The 27050-nt window shown below is 34.9% G+C and overlaps 1 protein-coding gene across 1 annotated transcript; it reads left to right on the top strand.

Moving 5' to 3' along the window:
* Positions 1-26239, top strand: pck2 (phosphoenolpyruvate carboxykinase 2 (mitochondrial)). Its single transcript, XM_030123402.1, has 11 exons — positions 1-359; positions 14120-14332; positions 14420-14604; positions 15047-15117; positions 16116-16251; positions 17296-17483; positions 20369-20531; positions 21120-21335; positions 22512-22649; positions 24168-24263; positions 25028-26239. The coding sequence occupies exons 1-11, from the start codon at positions 328-330 to the stop codon at positions 25495-25497; spliced, it is 1908 nt and encodes a 635-aa protein (XP_029979262.1). The 5' UTR covers positions 1-327; the 3' UTR covers positions 25498-26239.
* The last annotated feature ends 811 nt before the right edge of the window (positions 26240-27050 follow it).

The raw sequence follows: 27050 nt of genomic DNA on the forward strand, positions 1-27050 counted from the left end.
CGGACCCGGGACGGGGTTTAGACCGGATCCAGAGGTACCGGGAGTCCTGGAGAAGTTCGGATTAAAGTCCGTCAAACAGCTCCTCCCCCCGCTCCTCCTCCTCTGGGTCGATGCCGGATCTGTGAGTCTGGACTCTGTGGACTGTGGGGGGGGAAGTGGTCTACGGCGGGTCCGGGTCTCTGTTTACCGCGGAGCAAAGTGCAAAGGTCCGGTCAGACCCAGATATGAGCCTGGATCTGCACTGAAGGACTCTGACATCCACCAGAAGCCGAGCTCACCAGACCAGGACCAGGACTAGACCAGGACCAGGACCACAAATAGACCGGGATGTCCTGCCTGTTGAGGGGAGTTCTGCGGAGGTCAGTCCCACCGGTCCGGGTCCGGATCCGGATCCGGGTCCGAACCGGTCCAGACCTGTACTTATCAAACTTTACCTTAATCTGGGGTTTATTACCTTTAAAACAACAACAACAACAACAACAAAAACTCCAAACTTCACAAAAACTAATGAAAAACTTCACAGATGAATGTTTTTTCTGCATAAATGTTTTATTTTTATGTTCAGTTAATGATATATTTGACTGAAATACTCACTTTTTCTTCAGTTTTCTCAGTTTTTACTTAAAACCTTTGAATTTACTCTGAGCTTTAATGAACATCTACATGATCAGTGAATTAAATATAAGAAAATATATGATTTATACTGAAAAAATGCAAAATTCAGAGGGTAATATGATAATGTAGAAAAAGAAAAGTTTGAAAAATGGCACAAAGATAGTTCTATATAGTTAAGGCTTAAATTAAACTTAAGTCAGTTTGTATGACTTAAAATACATATCTATTAATGTAAATTTAAACTATAATATTGAATACAGAATAAAATCCAGTTTGACAAATGACAGTGGATGGAGACACTTATTTTTACGTTCAGTTAATGATATATGTTACTGGAAAAGTCACTTTTTCTTCAGTTTTCTCAGTTTTTACATAAAATCTCTGAATTTACTCTGAGTTGTAATGAACATCTACATGATCAGTGAATTAAATATAAGAAAATATATGATTTATACTGAAAAAATGCAAAATTCAGAGGGTAATATAATGTAGAAAAAGAAAAGTTTGAAAAATGGCACAAAGATAGTTCTATATAGTTAAGGCTTAAATTAAACTTAAGTCAGTTTGTATGACTTAAAATACATATCTATTAATGTAAATTTAAACTATAATATTGAATACAGAATAAAATCCAGTTTGACAAATGACAGTGGATGGAGACACTTATTTTTACATTCAGTTAATGATATATGTTACTGGAAAAGTCACTTTTTCTTCAGTTTTCTCAGTTTTTACATAAAATCTCTGATTTACTCTGAGTTTTAATGAACATCTACATGATCAGTGAATTAAATATAAGAAAATATATGATTTATACTGAAAAAAATGCAAAATTCAGAGGGTAATATGATAATGTAGAAAAAAAATGTTTGAAAAATGACACAAAAAAAGTTCTATATCAATAAGGCTTAAATTAAACTTAAGTCAGTTTGTTTGACTTGAAATACATATCTATTAATGTAGATTTAAACTATAATATTGATTAAAGAATAAAATCCACAGTTTGACAAATGACAGTGGATGGAGACACTTGTTTTTACATTCAGTTAATGATATGTTTGACTGAAAAAGGCACTTTTTCTTCAGTTTTCTCAGTTTTGACATAAAACCTCTGAATTTTCTCTTTCTCTCAGAGCTTTAATGAACATCTACATCAGGGGTCTCAAACTCATTTTCTTTCAGGGCCCACATTCAGCCCGATTTGATCTGCAGTGGACCGGACCAGTAAAATAATAGCCTAATAACCTATAAATAACGACAACTCCAAATTTTTGTCTTTGTTTTAGTGCAATAAAACCCCCAATTAAATATATGAAAATACTTACTTTTATAAACTCTCCAAACAAAAAAGATATAAATAACCTGAAAAAACTGAAATTTCTTAAGAAAAATAAGTGTAATATTAAAAATATTCTGCCTCAACTCATCATTTTTACATCTACGTTATGGATCGGATCTACAAAGACACTAAACACTTAGTAACAGGCAGAAAATTGTTAAAATTGTGCTTAATTTTCTTAAGACATGTCAGGTTATTCACATTTTATTGTTACAGGATAGTTTGTAAATGTAAATATTTTCATAATTTAATGTTATTTTTTGGACTAAAACAAAGACAAAAATTTGAAGTTGTCATTATTTATAGACATAATGTAATATTTTTTTCACATCAAACCCAGAAGAAAATATGGAGTCATTATTTTTTGTAGGATATTTTACTTGAGATCATATTGGTCTGTATGTGGAACCTGAACTAAAATGAATCTGTGGAATTTTTGCTCTCTGCAAATTCATCCCATGGGCCGGATTGGAACCTTTGGCGGGCCACATTTGGCCCCCGGGCCGCATGTTTGAGACCCCTGATCTACATGATCAGTGAATTAAATATAAGAAAATATATGATTTATACTGAAAAAATGCAAAATTCAGAGGGTAATATAATAATGTAGAGAAAAAATTATGTGAAAAATGTCACAAAAATAGTTCTATATAGTTAAGGCTTAAATTAAACTTAAGTCAGTTTGTATGACTTGAAATACATATCTATTAATGTAGATGTAGTAAAATGTAGTAAAATCAATTTGAAAACTGGCACAAAGTTAAATCAGAGTTAAGTCCGTTTTTCTGACTTGAAACTTTACTTACAACTCATTATGAATGAAAGTTTAAACTAAAATATTAAATAAAGAATAAAATCCACATAGTTTGACAAATGACAGTGGATGGAGACGTTTGTTTTTACGTTCAGTTAATGATATATTTTACTGGAAAAGTAACTTTTTGTTCATTTTTCCTCTGTTTTTATGAAATAAACTTTGAATGTAGTCTGAGTTTTAATGAACAATTACATAATCAGTGAAATAAATATAAGAAAATATACGATTTATACTGAAAATGCTAAATTTAAAGGGTAATATAATAAATGTGGAGAACAAATTTATTTGAAAAACGGCAAGAAAAGTCTTAAATCAGACTTAAGTCAGGTTTTATGATTGAAACTTGACTTAAAATACATGTTTGTGAATGTAAATTTAATTTAATGAACATCTACATGAACAGTAATTATAGGAAAATACCTGATTTGCATTGAAAAACCCAAAATTCAGTGGGTGATATAATAACATAAAGAAAGATGGAGAAACACTGCAAAACTGGTTGTATGTCTATAAAGCTTAAATCAGACTGAAGTCTGTTTTTACCCCTCGTCTAACTCTGACCAGAGGAGTGTTGTATAATCGCTTTGTCGTCTGTCTGTCTGTCTGTCCATTCAATGACGTAATCGCATTATCTGAAGAATGCATTGAGATATCAGTACCAAATTTATCCTGTGGATGCATCGTGTCATAGAGCAGAAGGCTGTTGAAAACAGGTGACCTTGACCTACTTTTTCAAGGTCAAATGACATGTCTTTTCAATTATCTAAGCGCTATATTTGGCCGAGGGGTATTAAAAGTGCACAGCATGTTATGTTTATTACATGTACATTAATACAAATTTAATGTAAAATATTAAATAAATAATATAATCCATATAGTTTGACAAATGACAGTTGATGGAGACATTTGTGTTATGTTTAGTTAATGATATATTTTACTGAAAAAGTCACTTTTTCTTCAGTTTTCCCTGTTTTTACATAATAACCTTTGAACTTACTCTGAGCTTTAATGAACATCTACATTATCAGTCTCCCAAATACAAGTACAATAATGAAGTAGAACATTGTGTGAAGTTGCACAGCTTTATCTGAGGTTTAATGTGTAGGTTTTGTTTGTTTTTAAAGGTTAAAGTCTGTACGTTTAGGTTTAAATGTCAGTTCAGTTGATGTCACTATTGTTATTTAAGAAAAAATACACAAAACATTAATTATTTTCCATTTAACAAATGTTATATTTCTTTGTATTTTTTATAGTCGTTTTTTGGACGTGGATATTTTTGTCCTGAATGACTCTAGAGGGTAGGGTTGGGAATCTTAGTTGTAAGGCCGATACGATACGTATATTGATACGGCATCTCCGATCCGATATATTAAAGGTACGTGTGTGGCACCTTGCAATGTGATACAATACGATTCACACCTAAATCATGACACAGAGCGATTAAGCACATTCTGGTTCAACAGATTCATTCTGGTAAAAAAAAAAAATGCAGCGCAATTCAGTGAGTCCAAAGAGTTTTCTCTCCATGATTTATTTTTTTTAAAGTAGTTTTTGTATCTCTTACATAGTTTTTGCTAAATCTTTTGCAGTAGTTTTTGTGATGTTGCTTTTTGTATGTAAATGTTCGTGTTGTTTTTTCTTCCCCATAGTTTTTATTTTATTTCATCTTTTATGAATTTTTTTGGTCTTATTTTAACTAGTTTTCATGATTGTTGCATCTTTTGTAGTAGTTTTTGTTATATAAAATTTTGAGTATGTGGATGAAATTCACCCTGAACTATTACTAGTGATGAACGGAGTCGGTGACAGGAAACGCAGGAATAACCCGGGGAGCATCATTCCAGCTTCTGACACACCTTCACACTGATGGGCCAATGGGAGGACAGCGGCGACGGCCACGCCCCCACCCCCGCCCCAGGTGGCGGTATCAAAGCGAACATGTGCACACGTGTAGGAGAACAGCGTGTACACACAGGAAACACACCCCGGGTTCTCAGCAAATACAGGCCTGATGAACGGCCTCTGAGGCAGAAACACAAACAGAACGGACAGGACGTGGACACGGCGCCGTCACATGACCCCAAAACGCAGCGGCGTCCACCCAGACCCCAGAGGACGGGTTAATGTCCAACACACATGGACCGGGTCAAAGTCCAAGTAGTTTCAACCGACAGGAAAAATAAAAACTCACTCAAATCAGAGCCTGGCGTTACACCAAACTACTGAAAATAAGGACCCCCCCCCCCCAAAAAAAAAGAACTACATAAAAGATGGAACAAAAATGTCAAAGATGCAAAAGCTACTTCAAAGGCACAAAAAACCCCCAAAAACATTACGACAAAGACTTAATGCAACAAAAACTATGTAGAAGATAGAACAGAGAACACACAACAAAGTGAAAACTACATAAAAAGATGCAACATCATAAAAACTACTTTAACACCCCCCCCCCCCCCCAAAAAAAAGAAAACTACATAAAAGATGGAACAAAATAAAATATATGGGGGAAGATAAGACAACACAAATATTTACATAAAGGATGCAACGTCACCAAAACTACTGAAAAAGATGCAACAAAAACTACTTAAAAGTTTTTAAAAAATCATTACGACAAACATTTCACAAAAACTGTGCAGAATAAATACATAATAAAGATAAAACAACTCAGAAACTACGTAAAAGACGCAACAAAGTGAAAAGTACATAAAATAAGACAAAAAAAAAAAACTCATAAAAGAGGGAATAAAATAAAAACTATGGGAAAAAAAAACAATACAGACATTTACACACAAGATGCAACATCACAAAACTACTGAAAAAGATGCAGCAAAACTATGTAAACGATACAAAAACTACTTAAAAGTAAAAAAAAAAATTACGACAAAGGTTTAATGCAACAAAAACTACATAGATGATAAAACAACACAAAAACTATGTAAACGACACAACAAAGTGAAAACTACTTAAAAAGATGCAACAAAAACTACTTAAAAAGATGCAAAAACACAAAAACTGCTTATAAAAAGCCCCCCCCCCCCCAAAAAAAAAAACAATTATGTCAAAAATTTAACACAAACTATGCAGAATAAATGCATAATAAAGATTAAACAACACAGAAACTATGTCTAAGACACAAAAAAGTGAAAACTACTAAAAAGATGCAACAAAAACTATGTAAAAGATACAAAAACTACTTAAAAAGTTTCTAAAAAATCACTACGACAAAGGTTTAATGCAACAAAAACTACAAAAAAGACACAACAAAGTGAAAACTACTAAAAAGATGCAACAAAAACTATGTAAAAGATACAAAAACTACTTAAAAAGTTTTTTAAAAAATCACTACAACAAAGGTTTAATGCAACAAAAACTACAAAAAAGACACAACAAAGTGAAAACTACTAAAAAGATGCAACATCATGAAAACTACTTAAAAAGACAGAAAAAAATCATTATGACAAAAAGTAAGCAAAAACTATGCAGAATAAATACATAATAACAATAAAAACAACACACATATGCAGCTGCAGTAGCAGGAGGTAATGAAGCCGTTTCTGTGTTTGTTGCCGCTGCGACCATAATGCAGCTGCTCGTAGCTCTGTTTCCCACAATGCACGTCGTCACAAATTTCCGAAAATGCCCGAGTGACCTACCAGCTCCGTTTGTAAACAAATAGTTTGTTTATGGTGGAGTACACTTCGAAATTGTTCACTGTGAGGGAAGAGATTCAGGTGAGTAATCATGGAAAGACTTATAGATTCGTGATACTCAGGCTGTGATTCAGGTTTTACAAATTTGATGAAAAATTGGTGATGAAAGTCAAACACAGCTTTAAGGAGTTTTTGTTTTGTTGCGTCTTTTTTGTGTTTTTAGTCTTTTACACAGTTTTTACGTTGTGTCTTTTAAGTTGGTTTGTGTTGTTTTGTGTCCTTAATGTAGATTTTGTCTTATTGTTTGTTTTGGTTTCATTCTTTCACTCTTTTATATATTTTTTTTGTTATGTCCTTTATGTATTTTTTGTTTTGTTGTGTCTTTTGTGTAGTTTTTGTTAAATTTTTTACTTAATCGTCCTGTGTCTTTTAAAAAGTTTTTTTGTTTCATCTTTTCTCATATTTTGAGTCTTTTATGTAGTTTTTATCTTCCATCTTTAACATTGGTTTGTGTTGTTTTGCATCGTTAATGTAGATTTTTTTCTTCTTGTTTCTTTGACGTACTTTTGGCTTTGGGTCTTCTACGTTGTTTTCATGTTGTTGCATCATGCATAACCATAAATAACCGTCTGGTTTCGTCGTCTTCTTTTAATAATGACATTTATTGTGACACTTATCAGTACTTCTTGTCCAACCACTGACAGTGAAGAAGGCCTAAAACATTCCATTTCTGTGGCATGAAACAGAGGATGCATATGAAAAATAAGACAAAATTGTAGAAAATTGTTATTTTAACTGTCATGTTTGGCTCAGAACTGATGATTTATGTATGTATTTAGAAAATACCTGGGGAAAAAAATGCAAATAAATCCACCCTTTGATTTGATTCAACACATGAACGTCCACGTCTCTGGGTGAAAGTTGAAACGTCAGCACAACGTTTCAGTTTCCTCACCGGTAAAAGCCTGTTCACGTCATGAATTGGAAGCGTGTTGGAGCTCATCAGCGGCGGGGGATGGGAGGCGGACACAAAGGCATCATGGGATGAAAGACCACAGGGGCAACCGGGGTCAAAGGTCATGGAGGTCTGTGTTTCTGAAAGAGGCGTCCTGTTGGAGAGAATGAAGCAGCGAAGGACGTAAACCCTTTGATTCCAGGTTTTAACAAGTAAACAATGGTTAAAAACCATCCTCATGGCGTTAGAGTTAATACCCAGCATGCCTCAGGAGGTTTGGATAATTAAAGACACGACTCATCTCGCCTCATATTAGACTCACAAAGCGGCTTCAGGGTCAAAATCACATGGTATTTTAGTTTAATGTAGTGAGATCATCTTCAGTTCAGGTTCAAGTCCAAAGCCTAAAATATCACAAGATAATATTTAATCATATTAAATATGATTAAATATTAATCATATTAAATATTATCTATGTAGTTTGTATTTAACCTGTTGAATCCTGGTCCGTTTGTTTCCAAAAGGAGTCTGTTCTCATTCAATACTGATCCAGTAAAGTGTCAAATATGAAGAATCTTTCAGACAAAACAATACATTTGCGTAAAAAAACTGTAAAAAGCAAAGCGTGAACAATTCTAATGGATCACATGTAGTTTTCTAATACTAATGGTCCTAATTTAAACCATAAAGTCAAGGTCAAAAAGAAAGTAACTGAAAGAAGATCAGATTTTTTTAGTGTTATTTAAACCCTGGGCCACTTGTTTCCAGTGGGAATCATTTAAATGTAACACAGAACAGTGGAAAATGTAGCTGTAAAGTGGTATATAAGACATAGCAAGTTGAAAAAAATGAGCAAAAATTAACAAAATGATGAACAAAATAAATAGTAAAATGAAGGAAATAGTGAACAAAATGAAGAGAATAATGAAGGAAATTAAGAAAAATAAATTAACAAAATAAGCATTAAAATGAGCAGAAATTAATAAAATAATCAACAAAAATTAACAAAAGTGAATAAAATAATGAACAAAAGAGATTAATTAAGAAAGTGAATAAAATATTTTAAAAAGTAAGAAAATAAACAACAAAATGTATAAAATAATCGACAAAATGATCAAAACCGAATAAAATAATCAAAATGAAGAAAATTGTCAAGGACATGAATATAATGAGGAAAATTATCATCAAAATGAACTAAAATTAAGAAAATAAAGAAGAAACTAAAGAAAATAATGAACAAAAATGATTAAAATAATCAACAAAACGAAGAGAATAACCAAGAAAAATGTGTAAAATAATAAAAGATGGGGAAAATAATCATTAAAATACGCAAAAACTTAGAAAATAGTGAAGAAAATAGACAAGAAAATGAAGAGAATAATGAGCAAAAATAAATAAAATAATTAGCAAAATGAAGAAAATAATCAAGAAATTTAAAATGATTTAAAAAATGGGGAAAATAATCATTAAAATGTGCAAAAATTTTGAAAATCAGAAAGAAATAGCCAAATTAATGAAGAAAATAATCAACAAAATGTATAAAATAATGCAGAAAATTATCAAGGAAATGAATATAATGTGGAAAATTATCTTCAAAATGAGCTAAATCAAGATAATAAAGAAGAAAATAAATAACAAAGCAAAGAAAATCAACAAAAATTAAATAAAATAATCAACAAAATCAAGGGAATAATCAAGAAAATTAATTAAATTGTTAAAAAAAATAGGAAAATAATCATTAAAATGTGCAAAAATGTAGAAAATAATTAAGAGATGACCAAAATAATGAAGAAGATGAGGTGGATCATGTGTAAAAACCAGAGGAAAGTATGTTTTTGGAGCTGTGGGTTTTTTTTTTTGTTTTTTGGGGGTTTTTTTTGTGTGAAGTGTCTGCACAGGTTTTAGTTTCATCCTTTACTTCTACATTTTGCTGTTTTTCCTTCTTCATCCCACAGACTTCCATTGTGTGTGTGTCGGTGTTGTGCGTCCTCAGGTGTGATTGTGTGTTGGTCTCAGCTCTTTGCCCTGTAGTCGTCGCCGTTATCTCGTCGGTGGCCGTGATCCGCTCACTGTCTGTGCACTTTGAACGCCACCGTCCCATTGTGTACAGTTTGTCCTGTAGCGGTACATTCGGCGCAGCCAATCAGGCGACAGTATAACAGTCTTTAACCCATTAAAACCCAGGCGTGATTTTACAGCAGTTCCTGAATGAATTTTCCTCTATATTTAATTTGTCTTAAAGGAGTGATATTTTGCTTTTTTAAATGGAATTCTTCCTTTTCCCACATTTCCCTGTGGTCTCCATAAACTGTAAATGCTCTGCTTGCGTCTGAATTCTTCATTCATTCACCTCCACAGGTCCTTCTTCAACCCTATTTCTGAGTCATGACACCAGAAAGGTGGTTTGGAGCGCTGGCCCTTTAAATGCACATGAGCCACTTCAGGCCCCACCCCCTCCAGGCTGTTGGCTGTGCTGCTCTGTCCTGTTCAACCAACAACTGAACATTTTAGGGAATGGGCTCCAAGTTTGGACATATTTTCAGTTTTTACTACAACTACTGCTGCTGATAAACAATTATGTCGTAGTCGGAGAAATGTTCGTCTGAAGTCTGGACCTGATATGTGCAAATGTCGTGACGTAACTAGTTATAAAATATAACAAATTAAGAAGGAATTAAAACAGGTTGTAGAAATCCACTTGATTTTTGTCCAAATGAATATAAAGATAGTTTTGCAGCAGCTGGAGGGTTCAAATTCAAACTGTCTGAACTATTAGGGTCCAAACACACAAATAAATGAACCACAGACTAAGAAAAGTGGGTTTAGATCAGGGCTCTCAAACTCATTTTCTTTCAGAGACCACATTCAGCCTGATTTGATCTCCAGTGGGCCGGACCAGTAAAATAATAACATAACCTATAAATACTGACAAATCCAAATTTTTGTCTTTGTTTTAGTGCAAACCCCCCCCCATTAAATTATGAAAATACTTTTATAAACTGTCCAAACAAAAAAGATGTGATTAACCTGAAAGAACTGAAATTTCTTAATAAAAAAAAATAAGTGTAATTTTAACAATATTGTGCCTCAACTTATCATTTCTACATGTGCATTATGGATCAGATCTACAAAGACACTAAACACTGAGGAACGGGCAGGAAGTTGTTCAAATTGTGCTTAATTTTCTTTAGTCATTACAGGTTGTTCATATTTGTTCAGGTTATTCACATGTTATTGTTACAGGATAGTGCGTAAATGTAACTATTTTCATAATTTCATGTTATTTTTTGCACAAAGACAAACATTTGAAGTTGTCATTATTTATAGGTATAGTGTAGTATTATTTTTTTCACATCTGTAGGTACATTTGTAGGTTTATATGCTGTTATTTTACTGTGGATCATATTGGTCTGTATGTGGAACCTGATGAGTTCGATAACCTTGACTGTGGAAGTTTTGCACTTTCAAATTTTGCAAATTCATCCCAGGGGCCGGATTGGAACCCTTGGTGGGCAGCATTTGGCCCCCGGGCCACATGTTTGAGACCCCTGGTTTAGATAAATATGAGCCCTTTAAATAAACTACACCAGTTCAATACGAGCTGACATCCCCTTCTACCAGAGGGGACTCCTCAGTAGAGCTGTCTCACATGAAGAAGAAGACGATAGGAATCACCTAAAATAATTCTAGAAAAACATGAATATTTAAACAAATGAGCTATACATGATACAGGCTGAGTACTGTGTCTAATCTGCATTCAAGTGGACTTTAAAATGTTTTTGTTCATTTAATGAGCAGTCAAGTCACATGTTTCCTGTTTGGGGCGCCGCCATGTCCCAGAGAACCCACTTCCTAAGAACGCCAGTCCATCTGTAACTGAACGGCTGATACTTGTGAACATTCCTCCCTGACTTTGTTGTATTTCCACCATCACCTCCCGAATGACTTTCCCTCAAATCACACAAATACCTCACTCCGTTTGATTTCAATACGTTTGTACTATTTACATATTGTTTAGATTTTTAAAATATTTTTCAAAACTGCAACAATTTTCCTTACCTTAACCCACAGAGACCCAGTGCTACTTACGTGGCAGTTCCAAAATAGTTTATTTTTCTCGATATTTAACTTTTCTTAAGTGATTTATCACTATTTATTATAATATTATCCTCTGTATTTTTTGTTTTTACAGTAAAAATCAGGTATTATCCTATATTTTATTCACTGATCATGTATATCACAGGTGTCAAACATGCGGTTTGGGGGCCAAATCCAACCCGCCAAAGGGTCCAGTCCGGCCCTTGGGATGAATTTGTGAAATGCAAAAATTACACTAAGATATTAACAGTCCTTTTAGTTCAGGTTCCACATTCAGACCAATTCAATCTGCAGTGGGCAGGACCAGTAAAATAATAACATAAAAAAAATAATGACAACTCCAAATGTTTCTCTTTGTAAATGTAAATATTTTCATGTGTTTACACTAAAACAAAGTATAATTTTGCACAAAAAAAAAAAAAATGCAAATAACCTGAAATGTCTTAAGAGAAGCAAGTACAATTTTAACAATATTCTGCCTGTTACTAAATGTTTTGTGTGTTTGTAGATCCACTGTGATCTGTAAGTTCTAATGTACATGTGTAAATGATAAACTGAGGCAGAATATTGTTAAAATTACACTTATTTTTTCAGTTTATTCATGTTATTCACATCTTTTAAAAGGATAGTTTGTAGATGTAAACCTTTTCATAATGTAAATTAACTTTTTTTGCTCTAAAACATAGAGAAAAGTTTGGAGTTGACATTATTTATATATTATTATGTTATTATTTTACTGGTTCGGCCCACTGCAGATCCAATTAAGCTGAATCTGGCCCCTGAACTAAAATGAGTTTGACACCCCTGATGAAAGTTGAGGGTTATTATATCAGAAACAGAGAAAACTGAAGAAAACGTGACTTTTTTCAGCAAAGATCATTAATTGAATATAAAAACAAGCATGTCCATCCACTGTCATCGATCCAACTCCATGGGTTTTACTGGTGAATCAATGTTGTTGAAGATGACAGTGTTTCCACGGTAACTACGGAGCCTATGAACATCCAAATGGGTCATATCTGATGACCATTAAAAGATGATAATCTGTATTTTACACCAATTATTGACATGTATTGATAGGATTAGTGGATCAATAGGTATTACACATTGACATGTGTAGATGCTTTCGGTTGTCGGTGGCTGTTTGGGTCTTCGTGGGTTCAAACTGTGGTGCATGTGCTTTGGCGTATCCTAGTGGTGATATGTGGTTATAGCGCAGCTGAAAACTGACTCGGACGCTGCACCACACCAAACAGTTGCTTCACCGGCCGCCACTGCCTTTGACAGTATATTGATGAATCAACCTGAGCAGTGTTACAGTTCATTAGGGGTGTGTATCGGCAAGAATCTGGTGATACGATACAAAACACAATACTAGGAACATGATACGATATATCATACTGTTAAAAAGGCAATTTTTCGTTTGTTTCTTTTTTTTAATGATTATTTCCTGGAGGAATTGAATTACACCAGAAATCTGCACAAATACTAAACACATTTTTTATTTGATCACAACAGGATCTGATGCTATATCACAAAATGTTCCCTTGTTCAAACTTAAATTCTGTTTTACAGACGTTTCAGTTTCAGATCCTGTTCAAATGTTCATATTCTATTAGTTCAGAATTAACATCATAACATTATTTTTGTTCAATCCCAACAAAGGAACGAACATTATTTAATAAAAGAGTGTTAGATAGGCTAATAATAAATAAAATACAAACAAAAAAAGAAAAACAGTAAAACAAAAACGAACCTCTACAACATCTACATTTGAATAAATACCTAAAAATATCGATACAGTACTTTTTAATATTGATACAGTATTGTGAAATGAAATATCGTGATATATTGCAGAACCGATATTTTCTTACACCCCTAGATATGATATATCATGATCTGTGTCAATTCTGTTAAAAAGGCAATTTTTTGTTTGTTTCTTTTTTTTATGATTATTTCCTGGAAGAATAGAATGACACCAGAAATCTGCACAAATACTAAACACAGTTTTATTTGAACACAACAGGATCTGATGCTATATCACAAAATTTTCCTGTGTTCAAACTTAAATTCTGTTTTACAGACATTACAGTTTCAGATCCTGTTCAAATGTTCATATTCTATTAGTTCAGAACTAACATCAGAACAGTATTTTTGTCCCACTGAAGGAACTAACATCTGCCTCTCAGACAGTAAAAGGATGCTTCAAATAACCATTATTTAATAAAACAATGTTAAATAATAAGAAATAAGATACAAACAATAAAGAAAACCAAAAACTAAAAATTAACCTCCGCCATATCTGCATTTGAATAAATACCTAAAAATATTGCTACAGCACATTTCAATATTGATACAGTATTGTGAAATGAAATATTGCGATATATTGCAGAACCGATATTTTCTAACACCGCCACAGTTCATATGGTCTTCCGGTGTGTGCTGTTCAGGTGTGTGTTTGTTATGTTTGCTGTCTTGTGGCGTACTTTTGGTTTGTTTACTCTGTGTTTATTTTTCAAAATGAGGACAAATTCTAATAATGGATGTTTTTGTGGTTAATTTCTCCATAAAAACATTAATGAAGAAAGAAAAAATTGAAAAACCTGTAACAGACGTGGGTTTGCGCCTCCTTTATTGTGTTGCAGACAGGGCGGTGTGGGGGCCACTGTCGGGGTCCGGGCCCTGGCCTCTGTCCCGTCGCTGCCCCCCGCCGTGGCCGAGTTCGTGCAGCGGGCGGTGGATGAGTGTAAGCCCGCCGGCGTGCACGTGGTGACGGGAACGCCGGAGGAGTCATCCAACATCCTGGCAGGTCTGGAGAAGGAAGGGATGGTCAAGAGGCTTCCCAAATACCAGAACTGGTAAGGGGCGGGGTCAGCCGTGGGGGGGTGCAGGTGGTTGGCAGGTGGGAGCGTCGCCTTCACGGTGCCGGTTCTGTGTTTTGGCAGTTGGTTGGCCCGTACAGACCCCAAGGACGTGGCCCGGGTGGAGAGCAAGACGGTGATCGTGACCAAGAACCAGAGGGACACCATCCCCATCCCAGCCGGGGGGGCCAAGAGCCAGCTGGGAAACTGGATGAGTGAGACGGACTGGATGACGGCCCGGAAGGAACGGTTCCCAGGATGCATGGCAGGTATGAGCAAGGCACCAACAGAACCACAGATAGGAGGGACTGGACCCATTTGACTGGACTAGAATAGAACAAAATAGACCATAGAATAGAATAGAATAGAATAGAACAGAACAGAACAGAATAGAACAGAGTTTAGCAACTCTGTTTCTTCTTTCTTTAAAAAAAATCACAGAACAGTTCTACTCAAACATGCGGTGGACGGGTCGTGTGTTTGTATCTACTGTCTAAGTATGTTTTATGATTCCAGACCCATGTTTATTTTCTGTCTGATCAAAACTGTCCCTTTTAGATTCTACAGGATGCCGTAAAATCACAACTCATATTTCAATGTTTTTTAATGTTAGAATAAAGACAAAATTACAGCTTTAAGTAAAGGTGAAAAAAAAGCACAAATACACACAAAAAAAACAGATTTATGTGTTTTTTGTGTCTGTATTTACAGGTCGGACCATGTATGTCATTCCCTTCAGTATGGGACCTGTCGGCTCAGCGTTGACCAAATATGGAGTTCAGGTTCGTGGAAACGCTGATCTGAAAACCAACACTAACAACAATCAGCCTTAATAATTACCACAACTAAGGTCAATTCATTATTCACTTCAACATTATATATATATATATATATATATATATATATATATATATATATATATATATATATATATATATATATATATATATATATATATATTCTGTTTTACTACTACTTTACTACTACTACTACTACTTTATCGTCAGTTATTTGTTCATTTTTGTTCAATTTGTTGATTATTTGGTTCATTTTGTTGATTACTTCATTCATTTTATTCATTTTGTGATTAATTTCCTCATTTTTGTTCGTTTTGTAATTTTTTTGCTTATTTTACAAATTTTTGTTGACTATTTTGTTCATTTTGTTTATTGTATTCGTTTTGTGATTTTGTTCATTTTTGTTGATTTTAGGGGTTTTTTTTGGCTTATGTTGCTCCTTTTTGTTGATTATTTTGTTCATATTGTTAATTATTTTATGCATTTTGTTGATAGTTTCATTCTATTTTAATTATTTCTTCATTTTTTGTTTTTTTTGGTTATTTGTTTCATTTTGTTGTTCATTTTGTTGATTATTTTTATTCATTCTGCAACTAATTTGTTCATTTTTATTAATGTTGTTTACATTTTTGTTCATTTGAATGATTATTTTGGTAATTTTGTTGATTTGTTTATTTTTATTTATTTTGTGTATTTTGGTAATTTTTGATGATTTTATTGTGTATTTTGTTCATTTTGTTGACTATTTTGGTTATTTTTGTTCATTTTGTCAACTATTTTGTTTATTTTTATTTATTTTGTTAATTTTTCTGTTTTTTTTTCATGAATGTGAACATTATAAATTATCAGTACCACAATATAAATTTATATTTCAATGATAGATTCTGCCCATCAGTCCCTGTTTTCACACCAACATTAGAATGTGTTATTGTGCAGTTTTTATTTAATTTACAGTATACGTGTTGTTTATTTTGTCATGGAAGGTGACGGACTCGCCGTACGTGGTGGCCAGTATGGGCATCATGACTCGTATGGGCACCCCCGTCCTCAACAAACTGGCAGAAGGGGTGGAGTTTGTTCGCTGTCAGCACTCTCTGGGTCGGCCTCTACCGCTCACAGGTACGAAGGGTTAACGCCGACCCCAACAAAACCTGTCACCGCTGGGCCACGTGGACGACGACGGGCGTCCTGTAAAGACACAACAATGCAAAAAAAAGATGCATACAAAAAAACTATGATATCAACGTAAAAGATGCAACTAGAAAAACAGAAAAACATATGAGACAGAAATGACTCAAAACTGATATAAAGTATGAGAAAGTATGAGATGATAAACAACATACAAGACACAACAACAGGAAAAAAACGCAAAAACACAAAATAGGAAAATAATTAAATAATAGATGCAGTCAAACAAAAATGACACAAAAAACACAAAAGCACAAAAACTACATACGAAGATTTAAACAATACAGAAAAACACATGTCATTTTATTGATTTTTTTTCAGTTTGATACTTATTTATTTGAATGTATTGATGATTTTTCTCATTTCGGTTAATTTTGATGCTTATCAATTCATTTCATTTATTATTTTGTTCATTTTGTATCATTTGATATTTATTTAGTTTATTTTGTTGATTATTTTTTCAGTTTGATACTCATTTAGTTCCTTTTATTGATTATTTTTTCAGTTTGATACTCATTTAGTTCATTTTATTGATTATTTTTTCAGTTTGATACTCATTTACTCATTTTATTGATTAGTTCTGTTTGTTTTGATACTTATTTAGTTCGTTTTATTTATTTGTTCAATTTGATCCTTATTTAGTACATTTTATTAATAATTTTTTTCAGTTTGATGCTTATTTAGTTCATTTTATTGATCATTTTGTTCATTTTGATGCTTTAGTTGGTACTTGTCATTATTTATAGGTTATTATGATAGTGTTTGATTGGTTTGTTCCACTTTAGATGTTAGTGGTCTATATGTGGAACCTGAACTGAAATGATTTTGACACCACTGATTGTTAATATCTTCAGTGTAATTCATCCCCTGGGTCGGATTGGACCCTTTGGCGGTCCGGTTTTGGCCCATGGGCCGTATGTTGGACACCCCCGCTGTATCCTTTGCTGTACATGTTATTGTTGGGTTTGTGTGCAGCCCCCCTGGTGAACTCGTGGCCCTGTAACCCAGACAAGGTCATCATCTCTCACCTGCCCGACACCAGGCAGATCATGTCGTTCGGCAGCGGTTATGGAGGAAACTCACTGCTGGGGAAGAAGTGCTTCGCTCTGCGCATCGCCTCCCGCATCGCCAAGGACGAAGGCTGGCTGGCCGAACACATGCTGGTGAGGAAAGAAAGAAGTAGACGGACAAAACAGGAAACAATTACAGAGGATGAAGAGATTATGGACAACCAGCCCTATAACCTATAGCAGGGGTGTCAAACTCATTTTCTTCCGGGGGCCACATTCAGCCCAATTTAATCTGAAGTGGGCCGGACCAGTAAAATAATAGCATAATAACCAATAAATAATGACAACTCCAAATTGTTTTAGTGCAAAAAATAACATTCAATCATGCCAATGTTTACATTTACAAATTATCCAAACAAAAAGGATGTGAATTACCTGAAAAAAAGAAATTTGTTAAAAAATAGAAGTACAGTTTTATCAATATTATGCCTCGACTTATCATTTAGACATATGCATTACATATGAGAGCTACAAAGGCACAAAACTTTTAGTAACAGGCAGAAAATTGTTAAAATTCTACTTAATTTTCTTTAGACAATTCAGGTTGTTCATATTTGTTCAGGTTATTCACATTTAATTGTTAAAGGATAGTTTCTTCATGTAAATATTTTCATAATTTAATGTTTTTTGCACTAAATCAAAGAGAAAAAAATTGGTGCTGTCATTATTTATAGGTTATTATGATATTATTTTTGAGTTCGATGCCCTAACTTGCACATTGCAAATTCATCCTGCTGGCCAGATTGGAACCTTTGGCAGGCCAGTTTTGGCCCCCGGGCCACATGTTTGACACCTGTGACCTATAGTGATCAGGAGTCCATTAACTCTGAGGAGTCAGCGCGGTTAACCCTTTAGGCGCCAGAGACTTCTCAAAACATTCTTCATAACATAATTTCAATTTTCATATCAAGATTTCAAAAAGCTGTATCTTGGAGCTAGTTAGAGATGAGGTCATACTGGAAATGAGAAAAATATTGACTCAAAGTTTAGGACGGGAGTAAACTTACACATCTAATTTGCATATTGTGACATCACAGGGTGGCAGCCATATTGGATTGCGTCACTTTTAGTAAAATTGAATTTTGAACATATTTACATGGAAGTTTTCTTAGTGTGTTTTTTTTTTTTTTTTCTTTTTAAATCGTATCCTTAAAATAAACTAGCGCATTGACGTGTGGGGAATTACAGGTTCTAGATGTGGTAGTGGTAGTTTTTATGCTGGGCAGAGCTGATTTTTGGGAAAAGATGTTAGACTATATTTTATAAATACTGACATAAAAATTGTTTGGTAAATCATTCTTTAAAATTTAAACGACAATTAATATATTAATACCTATATCAAGGGACTGAAGTTAGTAAATGTGTCGTTCTTGTTTTTAACTTCATTTCCCATCATGAAGCATGGTACTGCACTTCCCGTCAACCATCATGGGCATAGTAGCGTGATTTTAAGGCTATTGTATTCCAAAATTACTAATATGTCCCAAAATATTGATTATATCAACTTGCCGTTTTCACTAATCTCTTCCTTGACCAAAAATACAGAAGTATGACAAACTGCTGCCGTCAGCTCTGTACGGATTTTGTGTGATGCCCAAGACACACACAAACACACACATACAGAGTCCACTGTATTAAGTCACTGTTGTTATTTATGAAAAACACACAAAAAATGAGTTATTTCCAGATCCTCCTCAGACCCAGCAATGCATTTCTGTCCTCTGTAGGGGCCAAGAGTTTCACAGCTTTACTTATTACTATACTTACTTATTGACTTTGGAGCATTATTAGTTTTTGTATAGAATTAGATTTAACATTTACGAGCGTCTTCATTCATTCATGACAAAATCTCCAAAAACTGGTATAAAAATAGAATAGATTAATATTTTTTCAGCTTTTTTTTGGTCACATATATTGATCAACATAAGTCCAGATAAAAACTATCAAATATTGAATCATTTACAGGATTTTAACCCTTTAAATGCCGGTTCAAAATGTTTTGTGTCTAAGGTGCTTTTTTTTTAATCAGTATTGAATATGTCAAAGGTTATCCAAAATATTGACTTTGGTGTATTATTAGTTTTTTTGTAGCATCAGAATTAACATTTACTACCCTTTTCATTCATTCAGGACAAAAATAACCAAGAACTGCAATAAAAATAGGAACAAATATAACATTTGTTATATGGAAATAACTCATTTATTTGTGTATTTTTCAGTGACTTGAAGTAGTCAAAGTGGAATTTAAAGGGTTAAAATCCTCAAAATGATTGAATGTTGGGTAGATTTGAACAGGACTCAAGTTGTTTAAGAGATTTATGCAGACAAAATATTAATCTATAAAGATTTTATGGGGTATTTTGGAAGTGGACATCTTTAAATAAGATAAGATAAGATAAGATAAGATAAGATAAGATAAGATAAGATATGCCTTTATTCGTCCCACAAGGGGAAATTCCAGGTTTACAGCAGCAAAGTTACAAGAGCACACAAGAGCAAAAGAAGTGCAATACCAAGACAGACACAAAAACAAGAACGCTATATACACTATTTACAACTGAGCACATGCTGATCATGTCACAGGTTTATTGCACAGTTTATTGTACTGTTTATTGTACGGTTATTGCACAGAATTTTTGTCTTGAATGACTCTAGAGGGGGTTATTTTTTTCAGTGTTAGAAAAATGAAAACTAGAAATCTAAACTTTGTCCAGAGTCAGATTTTGTTATAATAAATTGTGTCATATGCGCTAACACAGACTAAATGATGCAGATGAAGAGGAAACATTTACTCAAATGGACTAAAACGTCCTCAGTGATGAATGAGGGTTCAACAGAAGGGCAAAAAAACATTAAAATATTTTCTCCCCCAAGCAGTAAAACTATAAAATAAAAGGATAAAAAAAGCAACATGTGAATGATATAAAAGACCAGTGTAGTCACCAGCGTTGTTGGGATTCCCTGTTGTCCTTCCTCAGATCCTGGGAATCACAAACCCTCAGGGAGTGAAGCGTTACGTGGCGGCGGCGTTTCCCAGCGCCTGTGGTAAAACCAACCTGGCCATGATGAAACCGTCTCTGCCCGGATGGAAGGTGGAGTGTGTGGGCGACGACATTGCATGGATGAAATTCGACAGCCAAGGTGAGGAGGAGGAATAGGAGGAGGAGGAGGAGGAGGAGGAGGAGGAGGAGGAGGAAGAGGAATAGAAGGAGGAGGAGGAGGAATAGAAGGAGGAGGAAGAGGAATAGAAGGAGAAGGAGGAGGAATAGGAGGAGGGGTGTAATACCACTGCCAGCCACTAGAAGCCTCCCATAGACTTCCATTGAACTTCTCCCAAAAGTCAGTTTTTCAACTAGAACACTTACATCATGACTAGGGATGTAACGATAACCAGTATAACGATAAACCACGGTAAAATTCCCGATAGTTAGTATTACCGTTTAAATTCTAATCATCACATAACCGTGTTTGATTACCGCATTTTGAAAGAGAGAGAGAGAGAGAGAGAGAGAGAGAGAGAGAGAGAGAGAGAGAGAGAGAGAGAGAGAGATTAACTATCTGTCTATCTATTCCACAATATTTTTTTCACAATAATGATACTCAAAGTTTCAGCCTTGTCATTCATTGGTCAGTTCTTTATAGTGCAGTTGATTCGATGGAGGTGAATCTGTGGATCACCTTGGCGTCGGGTCAGAGTTTGTGTTCATTCAGTTCCATCTGTTCCTGCAGGGAAACTGAGGGCCATCAACCCAGAGAACGGATTCTTCGGCGTGGCCCCGGGCACTTCGGACAGGACCAACCCGTACGCCATGTCCACCATCGCCAAAAACACCGTGTTCACCAACGTCGGCGAGACCAGCGACGGAGGCGTGTGGTGGGAGGGGCTGGACCCGCCCCCCGCCAGCGTCACCCTCACAGACTGGCACGGAAAAACCTGGACCAAAGGTAAGAACACAATTATAGGTTTAGATGGTAATGTTTGATTGTACTGATGTCATCCTTAATAAAGTTAATTTAAAAAAGGACTAAAGGTTAGAGGACAACTACACATTTTGACCACACTAATTCAGAATTTTTTTTGTAATCAATCTTTTTATTATATTTGGGCAATTTCATATCCACAAACAGATTTTTTTATTTTTTGGAAGTTACTCCACGAAATACGTTAGTATGTATCAAGAAGTCTTTAAATTGGAATAAATACATTGCCTTTAAAAATTCTGTATTGTATGTAATTTATGTATTTCTGTATTTTTTTTATGTTTTGTCTATTGTCCGTTGCCTGTAATGTTTAATTGTATTGTTGTAGATCTTAATAAAGTTCATTTAAAAAAAAAAACACGATTTAAAGGTAATATAACTACACATTTTGACCACACTAATTCTAAAATTTCATTTGTAATCAGTCATTTTATTTTATTTGGGCAATTTAATATTCACAAACAGAATTGGGTTTTTTTGGGGGGAGGAGTTTGTAAGTTACTCCACATTTTATTTTAAAGCTTTATCCCTAATAAACTAAAAAAAAAAGGAATGAAATCCATTAGTATGTATAAAGAATTCTATATATGTGAATAATTACAACACCATTCAAAATTATTATATTTTGTACATTGGTTGTTTATTGCCTGTAATGTTTCATTGTATCATTGTGAATCTTAATAAAGTTAATTTAAGAAAGAACCTGGACTAAAGGTAATAACATAGTGACACATTTTGACAACACTAATGCTAAAATTTCTTTTGTAATTGATCTTATAAAAAAAAAAAAATCATAAAAATTTCATATTCATAACATATTTTTTTTATGTTCCAAATTTAAAAATGTCCATGTAAGTCCATAATTTATTTCAAACCTTGATCCCTAATAAACTAAAAAAACAAAAAAACAAAAAAGGAATGAAATCCATTAGTATGTACCAAGAATTCTTTAAATTGGAATAGTTACACCATGTTTAGAAATGCTAACATTTTGTACATTGTCTGTAATGTTAGATTGTGTTGTTGTGAGTCTTAATAAAGTTCATTAAAACAGAGCCTGGACCAACAGGGGCTTCATCCAGGTGGACACTGGGTTTACTTTTGGGTTTTGACTAAAGTGGTGGTTGTTTGCGTCCACAGGCAGCTCCACGCCGTGCGCCCACCCCAACTCCAGGTTCTGTGCTCCGGCCGCCCAGTGTCCGATCATCGACCCCCAGTGGGAGAGCGAGGAGGGGGTCCCCATCGACGCCATCATCTTCGGAGGCAGAAGGCCGGAGGGTGAGTCCGCATCAGCAGATACTGTTTTTATTTTCAGTTTCAAGTCGTTATTTATCCTTAGGTAAAAATATTCACTTTCAAAAAAAGCAAGTTTTCAGATGAATATTTTTTCTCTGCATAAATCTCTTAAACAACTTCAGTCCAGCTCAAAACGACCAAACATTCAATCATTTTAAGGATTTTAACCATTTCAATGACAGTATGATTATTTCAAGTCACTGAAAAATACACATAAAATTACTTATTTTTCATATCGATGGCCGAAGAACAAATCCTCATATTTGAAAAATGCACTTTTCTGAGAAAACGTAAAATATTTGGAATACCTTGAAATAAGTAATATAGTCCAAAAACAAGTGTGTTTTTCAGATAAGAGGTTTTGTTTTTCAGTCATCGATATAACAAATGTTTAATGTCTGAGGTGCTTTGTTTTTTTTAAATCACCCTTGGATGTGTCAAAGATTATCCAGAATTATGACTTTGGTGCATTATTAGGTTTTTGTAGCATCAGATTTAACATTCACTGCCCTCTTCATTCATTCAAGACAAAAATGTCCCATTAAGTCTCATTATATCCATATTTTTTAATCTCAGTCATTATAAAATATAATCATGCATTCTGTAATGTCATGGTTTCATTTTGCATTAGTCAAAAACCAGACATCTTACTCATCAGACTAAAGTGTTCTCATTCTATTTAGCTAAAGTAAAAATAAAACCAAGCATTTTTTTTTATATGTATATATGTAATAACTCATTTTTGTTTATTTTTTCGTACAAAACGTTAGCATCATGTACTCAAACTGGCATTTAAAGGATTAAAATCCCTATAATTATTTAATATTTGATAGTTTGATTAGAACTGAAGTTGATCAAAATATTTGACCTGAAAACAAAGAAGCAAAAAACAATAACAATCTCTATTATTTTGGATCAGTTTTTGGATATTTTTGTCATGAATGAATGAAGATGATAGTAAATGTTAAAACTGATCCTACACAAAAACTATTAATGGACCAAAGTCAATATTTTGGATAATCTTTGACATATTCAAGACTGACTTCAAAAGAAAACAGAACACCCAGACACCAAACATTTGTTATATGGAAAATAACAAATTTTTTGTTTATTTTTCAGTGACTCCAAGTAGTCAAAATGGAATTTAAAGGGTTAAAATCTTTAAAATAATAGAATGTTTGGTAGTTTTGAGCAAGACTGAAGTTGTTTAAGAGATTTATGCAGAAAAAAAGCAAAAAAAAAAAAAATATCTGTGGACATTTTTGTCTTGAATGACTCTAAAGAAGTGTTAATCTTTTACAGTGTTGTGATGATGTATCAGAAAATTTTAACTTAGAATTGTAAACTTTGTCCAGAGACAGACTTTGGTATAATAAACTGTGTTGTATTCACTGACACAGAAATAAATGATGCCGATGAAGAGGAAACATTTACTGAAACGGACTAAAACGTCCACAGTGATGAATGACAGTTAAACATGTGGAACCTTCCTTTCGGCAGGAGTTCCTCTGGTTTATGAATCTTTCAACTGGAAACATGGAGTTTTCGTTGGAGCCGCCATGAGATCTGAGGCCACGGCAGCTGCTGAGCACAAAGGTGATATAAAAGGAATAATGTGCACAGATTTCTAATGCACACTATTTTATGTTTTATATTCTTTAGTGTATGTCTGTATTTTATTTTGTTGTTTGTTATTTAGGCGTTAGTGTACTTTCACTGGCAGAGACCACCTGCAATTTAGTTGTGTGTAATGACAATAATACCTATTCTATTCTATTCTATTCGATTTGATTCTTTTCTTTTCTATTCTATTCTTTCCTTTTCGATTCTATTCTATTCTTTTCTATTCTATTCTATTCTATTCTATTCGATTCTATTCTTTTCTATTCTATTCTTTCTGATTCTATTCTATTCTTTTCGATTCTATTCTATTCTGTTCTCACAAATCTTTTCACAAAACTTCAGACCTTCAGCGTTTGGGCTGAATTATCTCTTTTTGATATACAACATTGTGTACTGTGTTATGTTCAAGTACCTTAAAAAGGTGAATTTTATGTAACTAGAAAAGCACTTGGAGAGCACAGACCTCCGCCAAGGCAGACCAGTGCCCCCCCCCCAATCACCACCAAAATTTAATCATTTGTTCCTTGTGCCAGTATCAACATTTCCTGTAATTTTCATCCAAATCCGTCCATAACTTTTTGAGTTATCTTGCAAACGGACAGACAGACAGACAAACCAACGCTGGCAAAAACAGAACCTCCTTGGTGGAGGTAAAAATGTATGAATGGAACTCTGAGGGTTTTGAAACTAAGCTGAACCTGTTCTAAACTCACTGACGTTCATGTCTTCATTTCCAGGTAAGGTGATCATGCACGACCCCTTCGCCATGCGCCCGTTCTTCGGGTACAACTTCGGAGACTACCTCGCTCACTGGCTGAGCATGGAGTCCCGCAAGGCGCCCACTCAGCTGCCCAAGATTTTCCACGTCAACTGGTTCAGGAAGGACCCCGCCACCGGCAGCTTCCTCTGGCCCGGCTTCGGTGAAAACGCCCGCGTCCTGGAGTGGATCTTCAAGCGCTGCAGCCGCCAGAGCGAGGACGAGGCGGCCAAGAAGAGCATCATCGGTTGGCTCCCCGAGAACGGCGCCATCGACACCAGCGGGCTGGGCGGCCAGGTGGACATGGGCGCCCTGTTCGACGTGCCCAAGGGCTTCTGGCAGAACGAGACCAAGGAGCTGAGGGGCTACTTCAGCCAGCAGGTCGGCGCCGATCTGCCCGCCCAGGTGGAGGCGGAGCTGAAGGCGCTGGAGGACCGGGTTCACAACTGAAACCCTCATGATCCAGATGTTTATGGTGTAACCAGAGCCGCTGAGTTTACGTACACACAGAAACAAGCTGTTAACTTATCACCTGGTTGGTGTAGAGCAGGGGTGTCAAACATACGGCCCCTGGACCAAAACCGGCCCACCACAGGGTCCAATCCCACCCATGGATGAATCTGTAATGTGCAAAAATTACACTGACGATATTAACAATAAAGGAGGTTAAACTTATTTTAGTTCAGGTTCCACATACAGACCAGTATGACCTCAAGTGGGTCAGATCAGTCAAATAACAGCATAAAAACTAAACATTTTCACTAGATTTTCAAGTGAAACAAGTCCGATTTTATTATGAAAATATTTGCATCTACAAACTATCTTTAAAGAAAAATGTGAATAACCTGAAACAACTTGAGATTTCTGTAGAAAAATAAGTGTAATTTACCAATATTCCATTAATATCCATTAATATTCCAATATCTGTAGATCCACTGTGATCTGTAAGTTGTAATGCACATGTGTAAATGATAAACTGAGGCATTTTAGTTCAATCAATCAATCAAACAAACCATCAAATTTTATTTATATATCACCGAGTCATAACAAAAGTTTATCTCATGACTCTTTACATATAGAGCTGGAATAAACCAGACTCTGAAGCCAATTTACAGAAACCAACAAATCCTCCAGGAGCAAACACTTGGTGACAGTGGAAGGAAAAACTACCTTTAACAGCAGAAACCTGGAGCAGACCCCGACTCCTGGAGGAGGGACGTCTGACAGGACCAGTAAGGGTTAAAGAAAGAGAGTAAAGGAAGAGAGAGGGGGGGGGAGATATGGATGCACAGCAAACTGAACTAGAACTGTTAAAGAGTAGAACAGCAGGTGCTAGTATAATTATCAATAACTAAAACAAATGTCTGGGTGGCACGATGCTGCAGTGGGTTCCATTCCAACACCAGTCGACGGGGGGTGGGACCTTTCTGTGTGGAGTTTGCATGTGTCTGTGTGGGTTCTCTCTGGTACTCCAGCTCCTCCCACCATCCAAAGACCTGCACTGAGAGGTTAATTGGTTATTCTAAATTGCCCATAGGTGTGAATGTGAGAGTGATTGTTTGTCTCTATATGTTCAGCCCTGTGATGAACTGGAGAAATGTCCAGGGTGTACCCCGCCTTCTCCCATGAGTAGCTGGGATAGGCTCCAAGAGACCCCCATGACCCTAGTGAGGATAAAGCGGGTTCAGAAAATGAATGAATGAAAACAAATGTTCATAACTGTGAATATGGATACTACTGTTAATACTGCTACTACAAATACAAGTATTAACAGTAAATATACTACTGTATTTATACTACTACTGTAACTGTTAGTACCAGTAATAGAAACCACTACCATCTATGTAACTATATAATAAACACTATCACAGCTGTATGTATAAATGAGTGATGACGATGAAGTTCAGGTTCCACATTCAGCCGAGGATGATCTTAAGTGGTTCGAACCAGAAAAACAAACAAACAAACAAACAAAAAAATAGCATAATAACTACAGAACTTTC

Source organism: Sphaeramia orbicularis, chromosome 20 (genome assembly GCF_902148855.1).
Source record: "Sphaeramia orbicularis chromosome 20, fSphaOr1.1, whole genome shotgun sequence".
In the NCBI taxonomy this organism is placed as follows: Eukaryota; Metazoa; Chordata; class Actinopteri; order Kurtiformes; family Apogonidae; genus Sphaeramia; species Sphaeramia orbicularis.

Bases quoted from the DNA above. Each gene is read 5' to 3' on its own strand.
- pck2 (XM_030123402.1), top strand. From the start codon at position 328: ATGTCCTGCCTGTTGAGGGGAGTTCTGCGGAG. The intron at 360-14,119 runs GTCAGTCCCACC...ATTGTGTTGCAG, and splicing joins TTGAGGGGAGTTCTGCGGAG to ACAGGGCGGTGTGGGGGCCA. The intron at 22,650-24,167 runs GTGAGTCCGCAT...TCCTTTCGGCAG, and splicing joins CGGAGGCAGAAGGCCGGAGG to GAGTTCCTCTGGTTTATGAA.